Source organism: Tripterygium wilfordii, chromosome 21, assembly GCF_013401445.1.
Source record: "Tripterygium wilfordii isolate XIE 37 chromosome 21, ASM1340144v1, whole genome shotgun sequence".
In the NCBI taxonomy this organism is placed as follows: Eukaryota; Viridiplantae; Streptophyta; class Magnoliopsida; order Celastrales; family Celastraceae; genus Tripterygium; species Tripterygium wilfordii.
Window position 1 is genome coordinate 5775529 of NC_052252.1, and position 26784 is coordinate 5802312.

At 36.6% G+C, this 26784-nt stretch overlaps 2 protein-coding genes across 5 annotated transcripts; both read left to right on the top strand.

Annotated features, from left to right (window-relative positions):
• Positions 1–6194: 6194 nt before the first annotated feature.
• LOC119988166 (cysteine-rich receptor-like protein kinase 8) lies at positions 6195–26259 on the top strand. Of its 4 annotated transcripts, none has more exons than XM_038833104.1 (7): positions 6195–6337; positions 6433–6555; positions 24552–24667; positions 24773–24983; positions 25105–25342; positions 25431–25581; positions 25672–26259. In XM_038833104.1, exons 2-7 carry the CDS (start codon positions 6504–6506, stop codon positions 26017–26019), a joined length of 1116 nt encoding a protein of 371 aa, XP_038689032.1. In that variant the 5' UTR covers positions 6195–6337; positions 6433–6503; the 3' UTR covers positions 26020–26259. The 4 variants fall into 4 exon arrangements, with proteins under 4 accessions (XP_038689032.1, XP_038689034.1, XP_038689033.1 ...); XM_038833106.1 differs by having other exon boundaries at positions 24555–24667; XM_038833103.1 differs by lacking the exons at positions 6195–6337; positions 6433–6555 and adding exons at positions 23330–24246; positions 24342–24461.
• On the top strand, positions 16776–18200 carry LOC119988167 (cysteine-rich receptor-like protein kinase 8). The gene is made up of 4 exons (XM_038833108.1): positions 16776–17044; positions 17162–17399; positions 17612–17765; positions 17853–18200. The coding sequence occupies exons 1-4, from the start codon at positions 16819–16821 to the stop codon at positions 18198–18200; spliced, it is 966 nt and encodes a 321-aa protein (XP_038689036.1). The 5' UTR covers positions 16776–16818.
• Positions 26260–26784: the final 525 nt, after the last annotated feature.

Sequence of the window (26784 nt, forward strand, 5' to 3'; positions counted from 1 at the left end):
TTTTAAAAATTTAAAAATTTAAAATGTTTAATATTTAACACGCTGAATCTAATTATATATTTTTTTTGTTAAATACATACATACATACAAATATTTTTTGTTAAATACATACAATTAGGTTGGCATGATTGATACGTTGATGGTGTGAATGGATCACGCGGTTCATGCCATCACAAATGACGTAATCGTATAAAATTATAAAGAATACATCATTTTGAATGGCGTGTAGTATTATATTGAGAAATAATTTCATTCCAATATTATATTGAAAAATATTAATTCTGACAATGTTATATTAGAAAAAAAAAACTCTAGGGAAATCAACCTGAGAGTTTCTCGTCAATTGTGCATTTTGACCAGACACAAAAAGTGTCCTTATTTTTAGATTGTCAAGATTCCCTTCTCGCATTTTTTGTCTTTATTTTCTATTCTTACTTTCAAATTAATATTTTGAAGAAAAAAAATTCTAAAAATTGAATTCTAAACCCCAAATACTTTTTTTTGAAATTTATTCTCTTGATCAATTCAAAATTATGTTTTAGCATAAAAATGAATTATTTCGAAAAAAACCAACCCATCATGGACATTACATCATTTTTGTTAAATAATGGTACTTCTAACATTAAAACATACTTATGTGAATTACTAAAAGGGTATGATAATTAATTTTGGAACACAAAAGTGTTGATTCAATGACACAAAAAACTTGCAAGTGAGCCATTAGTTGAACGACAATCACATTGTATGTAAGAGATCATCCATCCATTAAATCGTTGATTCGAATCCTACCCCTCCCTAAACCACTGTTTCAAAAAAAAAATGACACAAAAAACTATTGGGTGGATTTTAGTAGAAACATTAATTATATGAAGAAAATAAAACCCATCACGATTATTACATCCACTCATTCGATTACGCTGCCCGAGTCGTACTAGTCGGATATGTATAAAATTGGAGAGGAAGAAGCTTAAAATACAAAAGGATATAGTCGTCATTAAAAAAGGACGTAGTCGATATTTTAGTAATTGTTGACGGGCTCCGTTTCAGGTGACCTTGTCGGAAGCGGAACGACGACATAAATCATACTCTACGCCTTTTGGCGTAGACGTTTGATGGATTTGGGTCATTCGAGTTTGTTTAGGGCCTCATATTGGTTTTAAATATCCAAGACTTTTGTGTTATTTGATTTTACCTCATATAAATTTGGGACTCAGTATTGATTTTTATTGGATCATTAAATTTACACCATTACAAGTTTTCTAAGAAGTGGCTTTACTTTGCCTAAATACAATTAAATAATAATAATTTGTGTAATTAAATAATGATTAGTTTTTGTTGTAGTTCCCTATGACCAGAAAATGTCAGCAATGGACCTATCACAACTATATATGCATATATATATATATTTATATTTATATATACATACATATAGATATATTATGCATGAATTGAAGAGAAGCTGGTGCAACCACTGCCAAATAGGTAGGGGGACCCATGCGAGTGTCAGAATTATTGAGCTAAAGGTTTAGGTTAGGATAGGGTGAATTTATACAATAAATAAAGCGGCGAGACTATTTACACCCCCTCTTTTTGCTAGATAAACCCCTTTGACATTGACAAGTGACAAGACATACTCTTTGTTAATACTAACTAGCAGTTCTTTTACTTTTGTGTCAGAAAAATGTTGGAATTTTGATGTAAATGAAAAGTCTCACAGACATAGTCTCTCTCTCTCTCTTGCGCCCCTACTGCCTTGGAATTTGCCCCATCCCTCTCTCTCCTCTTGTCTGTTTTGTAACCTCTACTTGGGTGTATATATATATATTAAGGTAAGAAATATAAATATGTATGTATTAACGTAAGAAATATATATATATATATATATATATTTCATTTTTAATGAAAAAGGCATCATTTAAATTTGTTATTTGAATATTCGATATGGGTATAAATTCGATACGTTAAACACACGCAAACAAAAATATTTGACGACAACATTTGTTTTTTTTTCTTTGGAAAACTATGAACTTCAATATATATCTTAAATGAATAATTTTTAATGACATAGAACCCAACACATATCGTTACCTAACAAAACCTAAGTTTATATATTTACTTGTTCGGATTTGGCCTAAACACAGAAATCTTATTTTTATTTGTAGATTATGAATCTAAGAAAACTCTTCCATGCAAAAAAAAAATAGTAACCCTAAAATGCTCATTAATACATACTAAAGAAGCACTTATTCATGGAATATATTAGTTAATAACATTTTTTGATAACTAAGAATTCCTCAACCCAACATATCTATCATACATGTTGGTTAGCACTAAACTCGAGCCGCCAACTCAACCCACTCCACGCTAGCGATAGATAAGACCGGGCTTTATGGGGAGAACGAGACCGAAGCTCATAAAATCAAGTTATTCCAGAAGGTCTCCCATGGGTCTTTGGCTCATTCTTATAATAAGGTATTGTCAAAATAATTCTTATACTAAATTAATAAGTTGTGAGGTGTTTGGTGAAAATTTTACTGTTGTTAATGGTTAAGCCGTGTAAATTTTTGTTTGATTGTATTAATTATTATTAATGAATAAAAATAATTTATTTCATATATATAAGTTATTACAACTATAAATGAATAAATATTAATTTATTATAAGAATTGTTAATTTATTATTTATAATAGTTATTAATTTACTTTAATATTTATTCAGAATGGATAATTAATTCATTATAATAATTACTAATTTATTATAACAATTATTAATTTATTATAAGACCGTCCATTACTTGCACGTAAAATTTTTTTATGTAAGACCGTCCATTAGTAGCACATAGTTCGAGAGATTTTTATGTAACATTTTCATCCAACTTTGACATGCTACTCTTAAGGAGCTTTTCTGGAGCATTTCGAAATTGTTCTCATTATTGTCCCCAATAATTTAATGTTATTCCAAGATTACCCCTCATTTATTGACACCTTTTGATGATTATAGGACTATCCTACCGGTAGGATACAATATGTAGCATAGTGATAGGATACTTAATGTATCCTACCGGTAGTATACGGTATGTATCCTAGTGATAGGATATTTATGTATCCTACCGGTAGGATACTACATAGTGATAGGATACTTAATGTATCCTACCGGTAGGATACAATATGCTGCATAGTGATAGAATACTTAATGTTTCCCACCGGTAGGAGACGGTATGTATCCTATCACTATGCTACATATTGTATCCTATACTTAATGTATCCTACCGGTAGGATAGGGTGTGTATCCTAGTGATAGGATACTTATGTATCTTACCGGTATGATACAATATGTAGCATAATGATAGGATACGGTATGTATCCTATTGGTAGGATATTGTCATTAGACAATACTTAGTTGTTCCACGATTGAATTTCTAAGATAAATTAAATAATAAATAAATTAAATTCAAATAAATTGATAATTTATCAAGTAATTTATAATTTATTATTATCTTTAATTAATTTAAAAATCATTATATTATTTTTAATAATTAAATTGTTTACATAATTTCCAGTTATATATATATATATATATATGTATGTATGTATGTATGTATGTATATGTATATGTATATATTGAACAATTGATAATTCACTCTCTCTTGATCTTTCTCTCTCTTAATCACTGTCTGTCAGTCTCCATGATTATTACCTTTACTTTATATTTCTAAATAAGTAACACACATAAATGAGACAATCAACCATCAACATGGCTCAAATACCAAGAATTGTCTAATCAATGGGGGTCTAAATAGCAAAAAGGGGGGTTTAAATAGCAGGACCCTTAATTGAATAGAAGCTGACGCATCCAATGACAAATAGGTAGGGGGATCCACGTGAGTGTCAGAATTATTGACCTAAAGGTTTACGCTAGGGTAGGGTGATTTTATATTATAAATAGAATGGGTGTGTTTAAAAAAACCCTTTAACAATTGAGTTTTTTTCCAAAGTAACACTTTGACAATAAATATGTTTCAATATAATATTGAGATAAAAATATTTCTCAATATAACATTAAACGTGTTTTTTGAAAATTTTATACAATCATGTCATCGTGGATGACGTGACCATTTTTCCATGAGTCACGCCATCCACAACGACATGGATATTTTGAGTGTTATCGTAAATGGCGTGATTAATATATTTGACAATCAAATTGGCGTGAATGAACAAAGCTAATAATCTTTGTAGTCATTGTAGAACGAGGTTCCCAGTCAAAAGCCAAAGAACACAAATCTCTCTACACAACTCCATTACTCAATGTCTACACAGATCTGAAGCTGCTTCCATGGCTCCATGACTCCATCACGATCGAACCTGCCGCTGAGGTCAAGCCTGGGAACGGCGTGGACTCGACCACGGGTTCCACTTTTTTTGTTTGAAGAGCGGTAATTTGCTTGGACTCAACCACGAGATCCACTATGATTACTAGGACATTAACCTGTTTGTAGGACATAAGGAATTTGTCCCGATCATTTGCTGAATTGAAGGGCAATTAGAGCTCTGAAGTTCACTTCCAATGGCAGAAAGAACAGATCACAAGTCTCTCGAAGATCGGTATGGGTATGGGTACGGGTATGGGTATGGGTATGGGTCTCTGCTTTATGGATTTATTCTCGAAGTGTCTTTTGCTCTGAGAGATTCTGGATATCTCGAACTGGGTTTCAGTCAAAATTTATTCTTGTTGAGCTGAATCTTGGACGCCATTGTTGAGCTGAATCTTAGAAAAAGAAAGCTCTAGAGAGAGGGACAGAGTTTGTTAAACTAAATATTATTTAATTTATACATATATATTTATGTATATATAATATATATACATATATGTGTATATATGTACCCATATATAAGTTCACGTCAACTTAATTTACGTGATTATTGAATTTTAAATAGTCATGTTGATTTGATATTTTGACGTTATGCACGTTATAATTAATGACGTGAATGGATCATATAAAAATTATAAAGAACAATAGTTTTATATTGAAAAATATTAATTGCGAACGTGTTATATTGGAAAAAAACTCTTAACAATTACCATTCTGAATACCAACTACTTCTGACATCTTTTTACATTTCTCTGACATGGTCAACAATGTTGGCTGTTATAGTCAATGTGAGCGTGCTTTTGATGCGTGAATTTATTTACACGGACAAGGTTGGTCCGCATTGCTTTTGTTTTCATGTCTCCAAGTCCAGGAGGGAAAAATCTATTCACCAGTGATGGTTATTTACTTACACTAGTTCAATTAATACCCCCTCCTCTATATATAATTATTATATACCCCTTCTTTTATCATCACACTCGTACAATTACTATTTCTCCTCCTCAAATCGCAAATACAGTTTCACTTGTTCTTGCTTTCTTCATCACTATCACTATCACCATTTCCTTCCATTTCTTTCCCATGCCATCTCCTACCGCAACGGTCCATGCCGAACCCTAGACGACTGCTCAGGCCAACTCATTTGCATCAACAGCAAATGCAATGACGATCCCGATGTTGGGACCCACATATGCAGCAATGCCAACTCCCCTCAAGATCTTATTTACTTTTCTTTTTTTCTTTTTAATTATGGACATAAGGTCAAGCCCATACACTTGGACAAATTGGCCTATAATATAAGCTTGGAATCCTCCGATCAAAAGTTTAAACTCGAGAGTCTATGCCCAATTACTTGCATTATAAACTAGAGTTGTCTAGGGTTTTATGTGCCTTTCTGTTGATTCCAAAACCTGGTAGTTTTGGAATTTGGAGAAGTCCAGGAGAGGAAAATCTCTTCTCCAGTGATGGTTACTTACGACTATTCTTTATTACATCATTTTTAGGAGGGTTAAAAATAAATTTTTTGTCATTGAAAGATGCTCAAGATTACATTTTGATCATCTAAAGATCAAACGTTCTAGGTCAGTTATTCAAAAAGAATGTAATGACACCTCGCCTTCTTCTCCATAAAAAACCCTAAAAAAATTAAAACTCCAAATCAAAGCGCTGTTTAAGTCTGATTCTTATAATTTTGGACTATTTTTACTTGGAGGCCAAGAACAAGATTTGTCGTGTTGGGGGGTTTGATTTTTATTGTAAATGAGTTTTTAGCGTCGTCGGAGTGAGAGTCGTGGAAGTGAAGTCCAAGATTGGATTCATCGTGTTGGCAAAATGATTTTGGTTTATTTTAGAAGTAAAATGAGGTATTATTATTTATTTTTTTAGAAAAATATTTTGTCATTTGGATAATATATATTTATTTAATTTAAAATTTTCATTCAGGTTCCCCACCTCCTCCTACTTCCCAAGGTAACCAGCTATATCTCTTTCTTTATAGTGGCAGATAATTAATAACTATGCATTTCTCCAATTGATTTGATCAAATAAAATTCTTGTTTCTGCAGGGAATGGAAGCAAGACTCTAATTATTATCGTCATTTCAGTTGTCGTGGTTTCTGTGGTATTGGTTATTGTTATGATCTTCATCTACTTAAAAAGAGTACAGAAACAAAGAACAAAAATCCCAAGTAAGTTTGAATCAATCTGTGTTTTAAACAAAATAGTTTGAAGATACCTTTTTTCTTTGTGTTGTCTTAATTCTTATTCTTTTGTTGAAGCAGAGGATGAAATCATAACTGTGGAATCCTTGAAATACGACTTCAGCTACATTAGAGCTGCAACAGACGACTTCTCTGATAAGCTTGGACAATGGGTGTAGTACCCGATTTTCGTCCGGCTAAAATACAAAAAAATACAAAAATGAGAAAAAACACAAAAATGCAAAAAAAACACATTTGTTGTACCTATAAGCCCATAAATGTTCTCTTTCTTGGATTCTTAAGCCCACAAATACTCATATCTTAGCCCAATTCATACCAACCTATGTTCAACATTTGTTGGCCCATTTCATGAAGAGCTAATTTGCTTGTGTCCACTACCATCTTGACCAATGTCTTGATTATCATTTGAAAGCCCACCACATGATTTGTCAAACCCATTACTATTTCCACCTATACATATATACACATATATGTATATCTCTCTTGACATCATTCCATGCATCACCATCATTTTAGTGCAAATTGATGTGCAACTCCACTTAAATTCAATGGTGGTGACTCCATTTACATTCAATGGTGGTGAATCCATCATTTTAGTGCAAATTCAATGGTGGTAACTCCATTTACATTCAATGGTGGTGAATCCACTTACTTAGTGCAAATTGGTTATTCAATGGTGGTGACTCCACTTAGGTTGCCATGGTTGGTCATTCAATGGATGGGTAGCTCCTAATTTCCTATAAATAGAGAGCTAAGGGAGAGAGCTAAAGGAGGAGAGCAAGATAGAGAGCTAAGGGAGAGAGCTAAAGGGGGAGAGCAAGATAGAGAGCTAGGGGAGAGAGCTAAGGGAAGAGAGCAAAAATAGAGAGCTAGGGGGGAGAAAAAGAAAAAGAGAGAAAGAAAAGGGGAGAAACTTCTTGCTATCAAGTTCATCAATCATCAAGCTTTCCTGTTATTTTTTTTGCTACAACAATCTTCTCCAATGCGAGCCTCTACAATCAAGGACTTCAAACTGCAGGATTTTCAAGACCCTAATCTGTCCGAGATTAGCAGACTGCTTTAAACTTTGAATTTTGCTCTGAAATTTTGATATAGTGTTTATTGAGGTGTTGTGACATTGTATATAAAATTGCGTTGCATTTCGACCTCATTTGATAGGTGAAATCAGAGTTGAAAAATCTGTGCGCAATGTGTGGTTTGAAAATCTGTTTTGTGCAAATCTTGATTCTTTGATATGTTGTCATTTCAATTAAGGAAATCATAAGTTGATTTCACTTATCTGGATTATGGACCATATTTGATTTCATTTATGAATTTGCCATAAGTTGGCAATAATGGATTAAATTGGCAAATGACATTTTTTCCAAATAATCATTTATACCATAAGTTGGTGTTCAAAATTAAACCTACCAAAAGTTGGTAGGGTATTTTATCATTTACATCATAAGTTGGTATTTAAAATTAAACCTACCAAAAGTTGGTAGTACATATAATCATTTATACCATAAGTTGGTATTTAAAATCAAACTTATCAAAAGTTGGTAGGGCATTTTGTTCAATAAACCATAAGTTGGTATTTAAATTTAAACCTACCAAAGTGGGTAGTGTATCTCCAAATAAAAACTATCATAAGTTGATAGTAATATTTCAAACCTTTTTTCAAACACTATCATAAGTTGATAAGTGTTATTTCAAACCCTTTTTCTAAAGCTATCATAAGTTGATAGTATTTTTCATACCAACCTTTTTCTCAAAACAATTATATCTTGCAAAGAGCAAGTTTCCATAAGATAGCCATTAGATTAATCCGGGTAACCGTTTTCAAACGGGAGTTGTGGGGTGCCTAACACCTTCCCCACACTCAATCAATCCCTGTACCCTTTTCTCTGGTTCGCAGGTTTTTTACGGTGTCCAATTGCACCTTAAATCAATTGGTGGCGACTCTAAACATTTTTCATCCTTTCAAACGTCGGCCCGCGTCGTGACCCCGGTTGCGACAACTGGCGACTCTGCTGGGGAACACCAGGTTTTTTAAACCTAAGAGGGTCAAGCCCATATGATTAAACTGATTGGCTACGGTTACTTCTTTTTGTATGATTAATTGTTTGTTTCCTTTATATGGCAGATATGTTGATTTATTTTGTTGTGGTAAAGTATTTGTCATCTCATACATTTACACTCACTGTAGCCTACCAGCTGGGCTCTACCTTTAGTATTAGAGAGGGTTGACCACTATTCTCGTGAGATTCCGTCTCCGCATGGGTAGTGGAAGATATCCTCACCGGATCGACTTCCCTTAAAAGTTAAGGGAGGAGCTTTTGTCCCAATAGTTGGGATTTTAAAAGCAACATGATCTGGGACCTCGCGGAATAGTTAGAAAAACTTACCCAAGCACTTTATAAAGCCCTAGATCCATGTCCGAAACCTCCAGAAATTTAGGTTACCCCGTGTAATGGCATATTCTATTTTTGTGCGATTTATTCATTTGTCGTTGATGTTTTGTTTTACACATTTTTAATTGTAATTTCCATTATTGGTTTCTTCTCTCATGCATTCACGTAGGCACAGTCATTGCATTTTGTCAAATTAAATAAGTTCATAGTCATGCATGGGAAACAAAAAAGAAAGAAAAAAGAAAAATACCAATTCACTCATGTCATTGCCATCCTTATAGTACAAGATTACAGTTGTGAATTGATAAAACAATGAAAAATGAACAACAAAAAATACTGGGGCAGTTTTGAGAAAATTGACTCTTAATTTTCTTGTTGATCGAGTTGGAATGGATCATTCTTTGTCTGATTCTGAGGAGGTTCATGTTTTGGCTATCGATGACAACCTTGTTGATAGAACGGTCATTGAAAGGTTGCTCAAGATTACTTCCTGTAAAGTGATGGCGGTGGATAGTGGAATAAGAGTACTTCAGTTTCTAGGATTAGACGAGGAGAATAATTGTTCTGTTGGGTTTGATAGTTTGAAGGTGGATCTGATTATCACCGACTACTGTATACGAGTTGCTGAAGAAAATCAAGGGATCGTCTGCCTTGAGAGAGATTCCAGTGGTAATCATGTCATCTGAGAACGTAGTGACTCGATCAACAGATGCTTGAGAGAAGGAGCAAAGGATTTTATTGTAAAGCCAGTGAAGTTGTCAGATGTGAAGCGCTTGAAAGGTTACATGACCAGAGATGGAAACCAAGAGAGATGCATCAACAAACAAAAGAAAGCTTCCGGGGACTTGTGATCTATGTTCATCATCATCATCACCGTCACCGTCATCCTCCACTCTTAGCTCTCCGCCCCCATCGCTGTCAGTTTCTCCTTCGTTACCACCATCACCATTAGAGTCATGTTCTCCACCTCCGTTGGAATCTCTTATCAGACAGCTTAGAAGGTCCTGCTGGGATTAAATCCTGATCGTCTGTTATGTACCCTGCCTCACTGTGCAAATATTCGTAATTTCTTGGAGAGTGTGAAAGTTTTTTTTTATTATTATTATTCTGTTTTATTTTTATTTAAGTTGAAAAAAAAGAGAAAAGAAAAAAGAGAAAGAAAAAAGTTTGTCCTCAAACGGGAAATGAACAGTTGAGTGTGACAGTTTTGTTTTTTATTATTATCTAGTTGAAAAAAAAGAAGGAAGAAAAGAGTTGTCCTCAAGCGGGAAAATAACAGTGGATGGTGACAGTCAAGTAAGTACTGATGTGACAGGCACCGCAAATGTCTTCATATATGTAGAGCCATTTCCGTCTTCATCTCCATCTCAATTGCAAAAGTGTGTTTTCTCTCTGAGCTATCTTCATCTCCATCTCCATCTCCATCTTCATCTCAATCATTCCTGACAAAAGTGTGTTCTCTCACAAAGATCAAGAGCTATGCCGAGACGCTCGCGCACCATCGCCTCAAGATTACAGTCCAGGCTTGCGTTGTTCAACAAAGCTGAAATTATTCCTGAGTGTAGAATCGACGAAACGGTACAGCGAGAAGCACTCAACAAATGGGCGATGCGCTACTTGAGGGAGCATTCCTTGCTGTTTCTAGTAGACCCAGATCCAGAAAATGACTTACTGGTGTATCCTCAGATCGTTCGCTCCTTCTATCACACTCTCATCGAGCTACCACGAAGTGAGCGGACTAGGAATCAACTGGTTTATCAGGTCATTCTAGATGGTATAAAAGTTCAATTCACGACAGCATATCTGTGTTGCTGCTTGGGATATCCACCAGTAGATGATAAGCCCACTGGATCTCGACAACCGATCTGTGCGTCAAAGCAGAAAATTGTTGATGATATGTGCGGAGGAAAAAAGAATAGGCACAGCAACGCTACACGCCGTGCTTACTTGCCTTCAAAGATGTGGTTGCTGGATGATGCTGTCAGGAAAAATCTGTGCCCTATTAGCCATGAGCAAGAACGACGAGGAAAATTCTTGTCAGTCTTATACTCTATGTATAAAGGGCAGTGGTTTGATATTGGGAAGATCTATCTGGCCATTATCTTCAAAGCCAAGGATTTTGTCGAGACGAAGCCAACAAAGGCGGGGAAGTTATTTTTCCCACGGCTTATCACAAGGTTGCTTTTGTTCAAAAGCATTCGACCTCCTCGGCCTCAAGCATCTTTGGGATATCAGGTCACCATGCTAGAAAGAAGGACATGGCGTCAGAGCATCAACCATTTGAAAACAACTTCTGCTGGAAAGAAGCAGACCCAAGAAGGTCCCTCAGCATCACCACCTGGTGATTCCTCATCAGTAATTGCAGCATCTCCACAATCAGATCGCATGCGTGCAGCGATAGCCCGACTAGAGATGGGGCTACAAACACTAGAAGATGGACAACACAGGCTAGAGCACATGTTGGTAGCAGTCATGGATATGATACGGAAGTGAAAACATAGCAATCCAACAGTCAGAAATTTTGGGGAGTTATGTGAGCAGTTTGAGGAATTCCATGTTGCTATTATGGGGAATGATCAAAACTTTGCTGTTAAGCCTTGCCATGTCTTTCAGGTTTTAAGCTCAACAACTGGACCAGTTTTGAATTGCCAGTCTCTATCAACAGCCTTCAAGAGTAATATCCATGTGCACTATGATCTGTGACCCAGCTCATGGCCACTGATTGGGTTTTTGTAATGAGCATGTCTTTACTTTATCTTTTGATGAATTCGCATAGTAAGGCCTTTGCATGTTCTCATGTTTCTGATGATTCTGATATGCTTATCATACACAAAAATCGTTGCTCATAATTCTCACATCTATTCATTTCATTTCATCCATCACCTCCAAAATTCCAAATCTCACATATTCCATTTTAACAGGATTGAAATTGAGGATAATGAAAAAGATGAATCGAATGAACCAGATTTTGGGGCACCCATTAACAATGTTGAATCTGACCCTGACATTAAGGACGAATTTGAGACATCGCCAGAAATGTTGAGACAAGTTAACCAAGAAGAGAGGATAATTCAGCCACACAAAGAAATAATTGAGGTTGTTAACTTGGAACTGAAGATCAGAAAAAGGAGGTTAGGATTGGTGCAGCTTTTGAAGGAGAAGATAGAAAAAATTGATAGGTCTCCTACATGAATACCAAGACTTCCTTTGCTCTATATGGATATCGGACTTCTGTGCGTACATTCACTAGTGAATGAGTGGGTTCGAACTCGTTATGAACATCTAAATTTTATTGAGGAGAGAAGATTAGGGGCACTTTGTAGAGGACAACTGTATCAAAGACGAATGATAAGAGCACATCACAAGAGGGTGCGACCTCGTTGTTTCAGAGAAGGGGATTTAGTACTAAAGATGATTCACCCACCTCAAAAAGATCATCGTGGAAAATGGACTCTTACCTACGAGGGACCATATGTGGAGAAGAAAGCATTCTCTGGTGGAGCAGTAATTTTGACAAGGATGGATGGAGATGATTTGCCTCACCCAGTAAATATCGATGTTCTTAGGCAGTATTATGCTTAAAAAAAAAAAAAAAAAAACCGCTAGAGTGAAAACCCGCAAGGGCGCTCTAGGCAAAAATTAGGGACAAAATAAAAAATATTCCCGCTAGAGTGAAAACCCGCAAGGGCGCTCTAGGCAAAAATAGGAAAATAGGGGAAAAAAAAAAAAAGAAGAATTCCGCTAAAGTGAAAAAAAAACCCTTATGGGCATTTTAGTTTGGGCTGCAAGATGGTTGGATCACGAATCTGTTGAATTGATGAGTATTGCCTGAGTTGACTGTTAACTTGTCTCACATTGACATAGGTGGGAGTGCAAAATTAATTTCGTAATTGAAGGGTTGGAGATCAGTTAATTGGACATGCACCCAAAACTGGGGTAGATTTTGGGGTGCTCTTTATACCATCAGATATTTTACCTTGCTAAGGTGTTAGTCTGTTACATAGAAGAAGAAGTTTGTTGGCAGAAATGGAAGGTTCAGAGATAGCCTCATACAAGTCAGTTTTGATTATTGTTAATTGGGTGCACACCAAAATTGGGGCAATTTTGGTACAATCTTTGAATTATCACATATTTCATCTTGAATAAGTTCGGTTTGTCCTTCTTGCCTTTGACCTCCCTAATTTCTTGTACATATTTCATTCTAAAATATTTTCTTACCACCCATCCTTTTCAATAAAAATTGTGAGGAAATTCATTTCTTCAATTTTGTGGTTTGTAGTCTCCTTTTCCATATCTCAATTCAATTCTCATTTGATACTCCAAGAAACAAATTGTGAGGAAATTCATTTCTTCAATTTTGTTGCTTGTTGTCTCCTTTTCCACATCCCAATTCAATTCTCATTTCATACTCCAAAAATTTATCATTTGCTTTCAATAATTGACAAGCATGGCTGTACTTTTGAATTTATCACTGACAAAGTTTTGACAGGAAATATAATGAGTGCATCAGGACAATACTTTTGATAGGAAGTTGATGGATTTTGGCATCCTAAGCTGGAAAGGATCTGAGTGAAAAGCCTGAAGCTGAAGCAGGTGTTAGCAGGAAAGAGAAGCTCACATTCCTAAGCCGTGCAAAAAAAAAATATTAAATTGAATAAAGAAATTCAGATAAATGGGTAGCTTTGAACTCAGATGCGTACGAACATGCAAATTTCAGGGAAAATCAATTGATTATGGGAATGCACATTGGAGAAGGAAAAGAGATAGCCCAAGAGCTAGAATCCAGAAAGGAAAAAGGCCTTCACTAATCAGATTAAAGAAGATACATTGAAAGCTCAGTGAGTCAGAAGGTCAACCCTAACAGAGAAACAAATTTGGTTTAGCAATTCGTAATTGTGCGCTTGTTGGAGGATGGCAAAGCCTTGAGAAAACATGCATTCATTCATTCATGAGACATTCATAATTGAGCAAAATAGGTCAATGCATGCATCATCGCTGCATAAATAAAAATTTTCCAGGCAAGCCGGGAATGACTATAATGATCCCAAGCATCTTTTTCTCAAAAAAAAAATCAAAAAATCAAAAAATCTTTTCCAGCCAATTCGGGAATGGCTACAATGATCCCGAGCACCTTTTTCTCAAAAAATCAAAAAAATCTTTTCCAGCCAAGTCGGGAATGGCTACAATGATCCCGAGCACCTTTTTCACAATAAAAAAAATCAAAAATAAAAAATTTTCAGTCAAGCCGGGAATGGCTACAGTGATCCCGAGCACCTTTTCACCAAAAAAAAAAAGTCAAAGATTAAAAAAAACATTGGCCAAGCCGGGAATGGCCTTGTGATCCCGTGCCCCTTTATTTTCCTGCACCAATATTTGGCCAAGCCGGGAATGGCCTTGTGATCCCGTGCCCCTTTATTATCTTGCACAAATATTTGGCCAAGCCGGGAATGGCCTTGTGATCCCGTGCCCCTTTATTTTCCTACACCAATATTTGGCCAAGCCGGGAATGGCCTTGTGATCCCGTGCCCCTTTATTTTCCTGCACCAATATTTGGCCAAGCCGGGAATGGCCTTGTGATCCCGTGCCCCTTTATTTTCTTGCACAAATATTTGGCCAAGCCGGGAATGGCCTTGTGATCCCGTGCCCCTTTATTTTCCAGCACCAATATTTGGCCAAGCCGGGAATGGCCTTGTGATCCCGTGCCCCTTTATTTTCCTGCACCAATATTTGGCCAAGCCGGGAATGGCCTTGTGATCCCGTGCCCCTTTATTTTCCTGCACCAATATTTGGCCAAGCCGAGAATGGCCATAGTGATCCCGTGCATTTCAATTCTCGTACGAAACTCGGTTGACTATACCTTTGTTTGCCTTTTATTTCATAAAAGACATACAAAGGGGGGCAGCTGTAGTACCCGATTTTCGTCCGGCTAAAATACAAAAAAATACAAAAATGAGAAAAAACACAAAAATGCAAAAAAAAACACATTTGTTGTACCTATAAGCCCATAAATGTTCTCTTTCTTGGATTCTTAAGCCCACAAATACTCATATCTTAGCCCAATTCATACCAACCTATGTTCAACATTTGTTGGCCCATTTCATGAAGAGCTAATTTGCTTGTGTCCACTACCATCTTGACCAATGTCTTGATTATCATTTGAAAGCCCACCACATGATTTGTCAAACCCATTACTATTTCCACCTATACATATATACACATATATGTATATCTCTCTTGACATCATTCCATGCATCACCATCATTTTAGTGCAAATTGATGTGCAACTCCACTTAAATTCAATGGTGGTGACTCCATTTACATTCAATGGTGGTGAATCCATCATTTTAGTGCAAATTCAATGGTGGTAACTCCATTTACATTCAATGGTGGTGAATCCACTTACTTAGTGCAAATTGGTTATTCAATGGTGGTGACTCCACTTAGGTTGCCATGGTTGGTCATTCAATGGATGGGTAGCTCCTAATTTCCTATAAATAGAGAGCTAAGGGAGAGAGCTAAAGGAGGAGAGCAAGATAGAGAGCTAAGGGAGAGAGCTAAAGGGGGAGAGCAAGATAGAGAGCTAGGGGAGAGAGCTAAGGGAAGAGAGCAAAAATAGAGAGCTAGGGGGGAGAAAAAGAAAAAGAGAGAAAGAAAAGGGGAGAAACTTCTTGCTATCAAGTTCATCAATCATCAAGCTTTCCTGTTATTTTTTTTGCTACAACAATCTTCTCCAATGCGAGCCTCTACAATCAAGGACTTCAAACTGCAGGATTTTCAAGACCCTAATCTGTCCGAGATTAGCAGACTGCTTTAAACTTTGAATTTTGCTCTGAAATTTTGATATAGTGTTTATTGAGGTGTTGTGACATTGTATATAAAATTGCGTTGCATTTCGACCTCATTTGATAGGTGAAATCAGAGTTGAAAAATCTGTGCGCAATGTGTGGTTTGAAAATCTGTTTTGTGCAAATCTTGATTCTTTGATATGTTGTCATTTCAATTAAGGAAATCATAAGTTGATTTCACTTATCTGGATTATGGACCATATTTGATTTCATTTATGAATTTGCCATAAGTTGGCAATAATGGATTAAATTGGCAAATGACATTTTTTCCAAATAATCATTTATACCATAAGTTGGTGTTCAAAATTAAACCTACCAAAAGTTGGTAGGGTATTTTATCATTTACATCATAAGTTGGTATTTAAAATTAAACCTACCAAAAGTTGGTAGTACATATAATCATTTATACCATAAGTTGGTATTTAAAATCAAACTTATCAAAAGTTGGTAGGGCATTTTGTTCAATAAACCATAAGTTGGTATTTAAATTTAAACCTACCAAAGTGGGTAGTGTATCTCCAAATAAAAACTATCATAAGTTGATAGTAATATTTCAAACCTTTTTTCAAACACTATCATAAGTTGATAAGTGTTATTTCAAACCCTTTTTCTAAAGCTATCATAAGTTGATAGTATTTTTCATACCAACCTTTTTCTCAAAACAATTATATCTTGCAAAGAGCAAGTTTCCATAAGATAGCCATTAGATTAATCCGGGTAACCGTTTTCAAACGGGAGTTGTGGGGTGCCTAACACCTTCCCCACACTCAATCAATCCCTGTACCCTTTTCTCTGGTTCGCAGGTTTTTTACGGTGTCCAATTGCACCTTAAATCAATTGGTGGCGACTCTAAACATTTTTCATCCTTTCAAACGTCGGACTGCGTCGTGACCCCGGTTGCGACAATGGGGTTTGGGACCTGTATACAAGGCAAGTAATTAAAAGAATTTGATCATCAATCACCGTAAGTAAGATTAATCCATATTTTGATTATGATTTTCTTCCAGCGTACATTTCCGAACAGACAAGAAGTAGCCGTTAAGAGATTGTCAAAGGGATCTTCACAAGGAGAAGTAGAATTTAGGAATGAGGTCTTGTTACTAGCCAAGCTTCAGCATAGGAATTTGGTTAGGCTCTTGGGTTTCTGCTATGAACGCGAAGCAAGGCTTCTCATTTATGAGTTTTTGCCTAAATCAAGCCTCAACAACTTCTTATTTGGTATGCTTAAGCAGCTTCCTCTTCAATTATATGATGTGGTACTGATGTTTATATGGTTCGGGATGCTCTCAAAACCAACAAACACATGGTAGTTCATAGAGAAATCTCACTTTGCAGATCACAATCAGCATGCACAATTGAGTTGGGGAAGTCGATTCAATATTATACGGGGCATAGTTCGAGGACTGATTTACCTTCACGAAGAATCTCAACTTCGGATAATTCATCGCGATCTCAAGCCTAGTAACATTTTGTTAGATGCAACAATGAATGCGAAAATTTCAGATTTTGGCTTGGCGAGGTTGTTTGCAACCGATCAAACACACGATGAGACGAGCAAAGTCGCCGGTACACGGTAAGTATTCAAATCGAAGTGTTGATTGTGCATTATCTATCACTTCATATTACAGCCAAATTGATGATTATTGTTACTGACATCAATTCTTAACAAGTAATCTGCTGCAAATTGTTCTAAAATTTCCTGGTTCATTACAAATATTTCCACAATAATTATATCAGCACCAATTTCTTGAACTAAAGACCGTCCACTCCAATGGTGATATGCAGGGGATATTTGGCTCCAGAGTATCTTCTAAAAAAGACTTTCTCAGCAAAATCAGATGTCTATAGCTTTGGTGTGATTGTATTGGAAGTTGTGAGTGGCCAAAAGAACAGTCGTTTCCATGTTGGGGATGATGATGATGGGGACCTTACAACTTATGTAAGTTTGAATATATTGTATCCCCTCTTGTTATTGGGCTAAAGCAGAGGCACTGACATTAGATGTGCATTTGGGCTAATATTGCAGGCATGGCAAAGCTGGAATCAGGGGACAGCTTTGAATCTTATTGATCCCATATTACGTGGTGAACCAACAAGTGAAATTATGCGATGCATCCACATAGGACTACTATGTGTTCAAGAAGATAAAGCTAGTAGACCAACCATGGCTTTAGTTGGTGACATGCTTACGAACTCCTCTACGACTCTCCCACGGCCTTCTAAACCTGCCTTCTTTATGCAAAGTACAGTAAACCGAGACCCACCTTCATCAGTGAATCATAATTTAGAGTCAATTCATTCGAATCAATCCAATGCCAAGCCTGATCATTCATCAAGAAACGAGGTCTCAATCACTGAGCTAGATCCCCGGTAGCAGCTTGCCAGCTAAGGATGGAAATTAGACGAATTAGCAAAGGATGTCATTGATAGTACAATTTTGTACTCGTAAGTATTGAAGGTCTAAGACTCTTCCTAATGTTTACATGTTTGGTACATTGCTACTGCAATCTACATTGTCCCTTTTAATGTGTTGGTATTTGAGTCTACTGGTTTGACTTGGTCAAGTTATCTTGGTAACTTTGACTGAGGTTGGTATTGTCTTTTTATGATATTTTGTGGTGGAGAATGGTCTCGACGATTGTAAGGGTTTATGTAGCTTGTCACTGTACTGTTTTCATTATGTTGAATCAGAGCAAAGGTTATGCTGGCTGTTCTCTGTGTTCCTCATCATTATAGATTTCTGTTGTGGTTTTGTATTCTTGCTGATGCATGTGCACTGCATACAGGAGCACTGGAAGCAGTGGTTTGGCTACACCTCCTGTCTTCTCAGGAGAAGGGTATAATTTTTGGTTTGTGAAGATGGAGACTCTTCTGCAAGCTCATGATTTGAGTCGAGCAAGGGTACACACCCATGGAAATAAGCAACATAAGGAGATGCACACGAGGAACTTCAAAGCTCTGTCTTTCATTCATGGAGGTAATTTTCTCTAGAATTGTTGGTTTGAAAACTACCAAGGAGGCCTGGGAAAAACTTAGGGAAGAGTACCATGGTAGTGAAAGGGTAAGGGCAGTTAAATTGTTGACACTTAAAAGAGAGTTTGAGCTTCAGAGAATGAGAGATGGGGTCTCAGGGAAGGATTACTCCAATAAATTAGTAGGGTTGGTTAACAAGATGAGGCTTTATAGTGAGGTTCTGTCTGATAAAAAAAGTTGTTGAAAAAATGTTAATTAACTTGTCAAAAAGATTTGAGGCAAAGGTCTCTGCAATTGAAAAATCATGTGATCTTACCAAGCTCACTGTCTCCAGTAAGTTGTAAGCACAAGAGCAGAGAGCTTATATGAAGGGTGAAGATTGAAGGATCGTGTTTAAATTCCAATTGGAATTCCATTTTACAATTTCAAACAAACCAATGTCAAATAACAACTAACACTCAAGTTTGGCTTCTAATGATTATCCTAATCAAGTTTCAATTCAATACACTATGCGATACATTGTAATGAATGATAAACTATCAAATAATCAAGAGGTACAAACACAGATTGTATAACAACACTCTGCACATAGATTTTGCAACAATTTCACCTAGTAAATGATGTCGAAATGCAACCAAATTTTATACGCAATGTCACAACACCCTAATAAATACTATATCAAAATTTTAGATCAAAATTCAAACTTTATCTATGGGAACTTGCGCGGGAAGATTGGGGTTCCAAAATTCCAACAAATAAACAACAAACAAGTAAAAACAAATAAACAAGCAAAATCAACACAGTTACTTATAATAGTTCGGAAACTCTTCTCCTACATTTAGTACCTAGGTTCACCAACCTAGGATTTCCAACCTCCACTACGGGTGTGGTTTTCTTAAGACCTCCACAAAACTCACAAAGGTTTTTAGGTCACCCTTAAGACTAAAGAATTCAAGACAATCTTCAAACTTTACAATCAAGGGTTTCAAGCACTCCCTCAAACTCAACTTCTAACAAGGTAGTTGCCCAATGAAGAGACTTTTACAAGTGTTTAGAACAAATGGTGCACTCAAGGTTAGCGCTAAGCTAATGGGGTTGAGGAACACTCAATACAATAGCAATAACCTCACGGGTATGTGGATAAATGAAGTTCAAAGGAGGATTTCGAACTTCTCTCAAAATAGTAGCCAAATAGATGAAGATCTTCACACTTTGCAAAAGCAAGATGATGGTGAAGTCCTTTAAAGCAAGGCTATGGAGAAGCTTCAAGACATTAGCTCAAATGAAGAGGACCATAACACTTTGCAAAAGCAAGATGATGGTGAAGTCCTCAAAGAATTTTGGGTAGAAGCTTGATGAAATCAGTAGGCTTGATGACTAAAGAACTCGAGAGCAATAGGTTTTTCTTTCTTAGCAATGGCTTCTCCAAGGAAGAATGGTAGGGGTGACCCCTCTTTTGTGTCAATGCTCTCCTATGCTTGCAGCCATTGGATCATATTGATTTGATCATCTCAGCCATGCATTTGATGCTTACAATCTGGTCCGTTGATGTTACAAACAAATCCCACCCTTGCATTTTGTAGCCGTTTGGCTCTTCTTCAAATGTAGTTTAATCCCCTGTTTGCTCAATGTAATTTGCAACTCTCTAAACTTCAATCACAGCTCAAGTCTTCTTCAAAGGCAGCCAAACATAGCATTGTCCACCAACTCTTTAGATCTCATCCATTGGATAAAATGTACTTAAAAATCACGACCATTAATCACCTAGCCGTTGGAGTAAAAAATGTGCAGCAATTGAACTAGACACAAAGCCTTGTTTGGAGAATCAAGAACTTCCTTCATAGCTGCTCAAGGCGAATCCTTCAGGGTGCCAAACAAGTGATAATTCAGGTCCACAACAGTAACAAGTGTTGGTCCATTGTGGGTAATGAAAGAGGTGGCATTTTCTCCTCCAAGTAAATGAGCTCCAAGCCTCTCTCTTGAATTCAAACCTTGTAGAGAGATTCCCTCCAATTGTGTAGAGACATTCTAGAACATATTAATTCAATAAAATCAGCTTCACTAAGCTCCACAGCCGGTCCACATATTAATCCATGTACATAAGTCTTCATGAAGCACATTATGCACAATCGGGTACTCCTTGAAAGATCAATTGTCCTTGTCTGAATCTTTAATATACAAACTGAATTTGCATCTTCATATACTCAAGAATATAGAGTCCTAAGGCTTGTTCCAATCATGTCAATGATTCCCTTAGTGGAAGGTTGATGAAAATAGGCTTTCATGGTTTCCTAGCTCCCCAATGAAGTAGAATTTATGGCTTTGAGAAAGGCGTTGCATTTAACTGTTACTCAACCTAGTTTATCTTTGAAGAATATCATTGTGGAAACTGATTCCCAAAGTGTACATTCTTGGGCTACACGAGCTGCTAAAGTGCCATGGAAGTTTAGCCAATTAATGAATATTTGTGGAGTGGGCCAATCTACAGTTGACATCAGTCTCGTTAAAACACATCCGTAGAGAAGGCAATCAAGTTACAGATCTATTAGCTAAAGGAGGTGTAGGAAGGAGTTTAGATCATGTTGTCTGGTTTGGGATTTGAGGATATGTAGTTTCATTGCTTTTTTATTATACTTTGATGGTTTGTCTTGAATTGCTACTCTCCTCATTCTTAAAAACCGGACTTCAAACACTTCTAAAACTGATTCTTGAGTGATATATGATTATCAAGATGATAACCTACAAAGAAATAGGAAGTAGAATTCTCCAATTGCATGTATATATCTGTGTGCATATATATGTAGATATATATACTGCCTTCATATATGTGTGTGTGTATATATATAGGCTCAGGCTCACCTATGGACGCTCGTAATATGGTCATCCAAATTTTACTCTAACTCAAGAACTCTAACTTAGTGTACTGCTATGGGGCCCAAGTGTTTGGGCCCCAAATCCAAGCTAAAAAATGCACGCTCATGCATTTGAAAATCACGGGTGTTGGGATGGGTGAAAGTCGTGCGCGTAGATGTATTCACGGGAATCGGACAATTTAGAGCAGATAATATTGTCGATGTGTATAGGTTAAAAATTCCAAATATGCTATCGGAGCTAGCTCCTTTTGTTTGGGCTACCTGGGGGGCCTTTCGGAAATCCTTATGGATGGACCACCCATAGGGGAGGGGTACTTGTAGGGGCTTTCAAATGTTTAATGAACAGACCATTCACAAGTAATTCTAACCTGCATAGTCCATTTATTGGGTCTAGTATACCCAGTCCATAAGTGTCAGGAATGTTAATAACATATATAGATGAATTTAGTTTCTTACCATCAATAATGCATTTTCCTGGATCACAACATCTCGTAATAACTCCGCAGTTTATGCGTGCTTCTGCGAGAGCACTATGTGGGTCCGATGTATCAATGAAACCAAACAACACCAAAGCGAACAATATTGTTGGTGGATTGGTCTATGAACAGTGGCAGACCCAGGAATTGAAGTTATTGGGGGCACAAAAATGATGCGGGGGTCCGGGGGCAGCGCCCATGGATTTTTTTTTTTTAGGTTATTTATGTAGTCGACTTACGAATATAAACTATAAATATAAAAAAACATTAATAATATTTTAAACACATAAGAAACTACATTATAATTTGATTTTTGGGATTTGTCTATTTGGGTTGAATGAGAGTGGGGTTGGGTCTTAGTTAATGGGCTAAGTGTGTGTAATGAGGGTCTTTTATTTTTTTGTTGAGGGTCTTAGTGTTAAATTGTTAAGAATGAAGGGTATATTTAGTGAAAAAAAATTTCAATTGACTGGGGGATCGTGCCTCCAGTGACGCTGCAGTGGGTACGCCACCATCTATGAATATATAGATAAATTCAATTCTTATAGTAAACAATGTGTTCTCCTGAAGAACCACATCTCGTTATATGTATTGTATTGGAAATTTTAATAAGAAATCGAACAACATATGACTTCCATAGCCATTATTCGTTAGAATCAACCCAGAATATTGGAATGGACCAAACCTAGTAGTTTCGTGTGCCTTTCTGTTGATTTTTCATAGAAATTATTTCGAAAGCTCCACGCACATTCCATTAATCCACTTTGAAACCAGTTATATCACGAGGAAGCTCACTTTCTACCAAACAAAGCAGCTTACGATGATCGTATGTTGATTATTGTACGTTAGATTCAGATCCCAACTACTTCGGCTTATTCTGATACTTAATGTATCATGTGTACATGTAGAATCCGCCAATTTACTTAAATTTTGTACGTTCAAATATTTGAAATATCAACTACTAAGATCTTTAACATTTTGTTTACGTAAAGTTGAGAATAAGTCGAATGATGGGCCCACAATGGTGACTCTTATGGTCAATGTGAGCATCCTTTTGACGCGTGAATTTATTACACGATAAGGTTGGAGCACAATGTTTTTGTTTTCATGTCTCAGTTCGATGCTAATTCTATTGTACATCATAAGACCTTGTCCTCTTCTCCACTGATGGTTGCTTACGACTAGTCTTCATTACATCATTTTTAGGATGAGAAGAAGTCCAGGAGAGCAAAAATGGGTCTTCAATGCTGCATATATATTTTTTTTTTTAATTTCTTGAGTCTATAAATAAACTTAGAAGTCAACAAAGTTAGCACATACTACATGGCTTTTTCAGGACCAATGTTTTTCCTTGCTTGCTTTGTTTTCATTCTAAATATTGTTCATCCTGCAGTTGCTCAGACAGAACCCCTGCTGTACAGTGATTGCCTAGACAAGGGGAATTACACCACAAACAGCATCTATCACACCAACCTCAATACCCTCCTCACCTCTATGTACACCGACAATGAAATTGACTATGGCTTCTACAACTTTTCATATGGAGAAGACTCCGATAAGGTTTATTCAATTGCACTTTGCAGACCAGATATAACTTCGGATGTTTGTCGCGAATGCATAAGAAATGCTAGTGAAGCCCTCCCAAGAAACTGTTCCAACTACATGGAGGCAGTCGGAGGTTATAATTTATGTCTATTACGATATGCAAACCGCAACATTTTTCACCTCATGGAAGGAGGACCTTACTTTTTCGTCCATAGTATGTTTAATGTCTCGGATTTTACTGGGTTCAATACGTCAGTGTATACCTTGTTGTATAGGCTCCGGGATGAAGCTGCAACAAGAAATTCTCAAAAAAAGGCTGCCGTGGGAGAAGAACCAGGGCCGGACCTTCAACCAATATATGGTCTTGTGCAATGTACTCCTGATTTATCAGAGGAAGAATGCAAATATTGTTTAACTAATGCTTCTGCACTAATCCCAACCTGTTGTACTGAAAGACAAGGAGGAAGAGTGATTTTCCCAAGTTGTAATTTTAGATATGAGACAAATCGTTTCTATAATGACATTGTTGATGCACCTTCACCACCTCCTAAAGGTAACCAGCTATATCTCTTTCTTTATAGTGGCAGATAATTAATAACTATGCATTTCTCCAATTGATTTGATCAAATAAAATTCTTGTTTCTGCAGGGAATGGAAGCAAGACTCTAATTATTATCGTTATTTCAGTTGTGGTTTCTGTGGTATTGGTTATTGTCATGATCTTCATCTACTTAAAAAGAGTACAGAAACAAAGAACAAAAATCTCAAGTAAGTTTGAATCAATCTGTGGTTTAAACAAAATAGTTTGAAGATACCTTTTTTCTTTGTGTTGTCTTAATTCTTATTCTGTTGTTGAAGCAATGGATGAAATCATAACTGTGGAATCCTTGCAATACGACTTCAGCTTCATTAGAGCTGCGACAGATAACTTCTCTGATAAGCTTGGAGAAGGGGGTTTTGGACCTGTATACAAGGCAAGTAATTAAAAAAATTTGATCATCAATCACCATAAGTAAGATTAATCCAACGTGAAGGTAAATCAATCAAGCTGCCATATTTTTATTATGATTTTCTTCCAGGGTACGTTTCCGAACGGACAAGAAGTAGCCGTTAAGAGATTGTCAAAGGAATCTTCACAAGGAGAAGTAGAATTTAAGAATGAGGTCTTGTTACTAGCCAAGCTTCAGCATAGGAATTTGGTTAGGCTCTTGGGCTTCTGCTATGAACGCGAAGAAAGGCTTCTCATTTATGAGTTCGTGCCTAACTCAAGTCTCAGCAACTTCTTATCTGGTATTCTTAAGCTTCCTCTTCAATTATATGATGTAGTGAATGATGCTTATGTAATTCGGGATCCTCTCAAAACCAACAAACATATACATATTGTAGTTCACATAGAAATCTCATTTTGCAGATAACACTAAGCGTGCACTATTGAATTGGGGAAGTCGATACAATATTATCTATGGCATAGTTCGAGGACTGAATTACTTGCACGAAGAATCTCAACATCGGATAATTCATCGCGATCTCAAGGCTAGTAACATTCTGTTAGATGCAGCAATGAATGCGAAAATTTCAGATTTTGGAACAGCGAGGTTGTTTGCAAGTGATCAAACACAAGCTGACACGAGCAAAGTCGTCGGTACATAGTAAGTATAAGAATCGAATTGTTAACTGTGCATTATCTCTCACTTTCTGGAACTAAAGACCATCCACTCCAATATTGGTAATATGCAGTGGATATATGGCTCCAGAGTATGTTGCAAACGGGCACTTCTCAGCAAAATCAGATGTCTATAGCTTTGGTGTGATAGTATTGGAAGTTGTGAGCGGCCAAAAGAACAGGTCTTTCCATGTCGGGGAGGATGTTGCAGACCTTAGAACTTATGTAAGTATGAATTTATTCCATCCCCTCTTGTTACTGAGCTAAACCAGAGGAACTGACATTGGATGTGCATTTGGTCTTATTGTGTTGCAGGCATGGCAAAACTGGAATCAGGGGACAGCTTTGAATCTGATTGATCCTGCATTACGTGGTGGACCAAGTGATATGATCATGAAATGCATCCACATAGGACTACTATGTGTTCAAGAAGATGAAGCTAGCAGACCAACCATGGCTTCAGTTGGTGCCATGCTTATCAGCTCCTCTGCGAGTCTCCCACAGCCTTCTAAACCTGCTTTCTTTATGGAAAGTACAGGAATCCGAGACACATCTTCATCATTGGAGCAGAATTCAGAGTCAACTGAGTCGGATCAATCAAACGCCACAAATGGTCATTCATCAAGAAACGAGGCCTCAATCACTGAGCCATATCCCCGATAGCACCTAAGGATTGAAATCACACTTTTGCTAACTTGGTTGGTTCATGCAATGGTTTGGTTTGCTTAGTTGGTGTGTAAGATATGTAATAAGTAATCCGGCTCGAAACAGCATCTAATCATTCCCGCTGGTGTGCTTGTCAATGGATTTTTATGCGTTGGCCTATCTACTCCGAGCTTAAAAGAAGCTCATTGTGTTCCAATTATAAATAAATAAAAAAAACCCAAAAGAAGTCGATTTGCACATCAAGCTGAAGGTAAATAAATTCTGAGAAAAAAACAGAAGCAAACAGGTGGAGAAATATAGATGCAATCATACAACCATCGGGTTCATATAATGTGTCGTCACTTAATTGTTCAAACGTTTCAAATCAATAACTAAAATTAAAAACAAGTGAGTTGTTGGTTGAATGTCAATCATCTTATATGCAAGAGACCTAATCCATCCATTAAGGTGTGGATTTGAGTCATGTTCCCTCCCAAACCCTATTTCAAAAAAAAAAAACAACTAAAATTAGAGTATATTCTATTTTGATAACTCGGACAATACTATTTTGGAAAATAAATTACCATGTGTAAATAATTTTTTTTATCAAAAAATTCACCGATGAAGAAACCATAAGTAATTGGTGTAGTGACGTTATACGGATAGATTGCAGAATTTAACTGCCTGTTTGGTAGGGCAGCTCCACAAGCGATGCCATGCCAAACAGACAAAAATAGTCAACGGATCCGTTGGCTCAAAAAAAGCTTCATGAGGGAGTTTCTT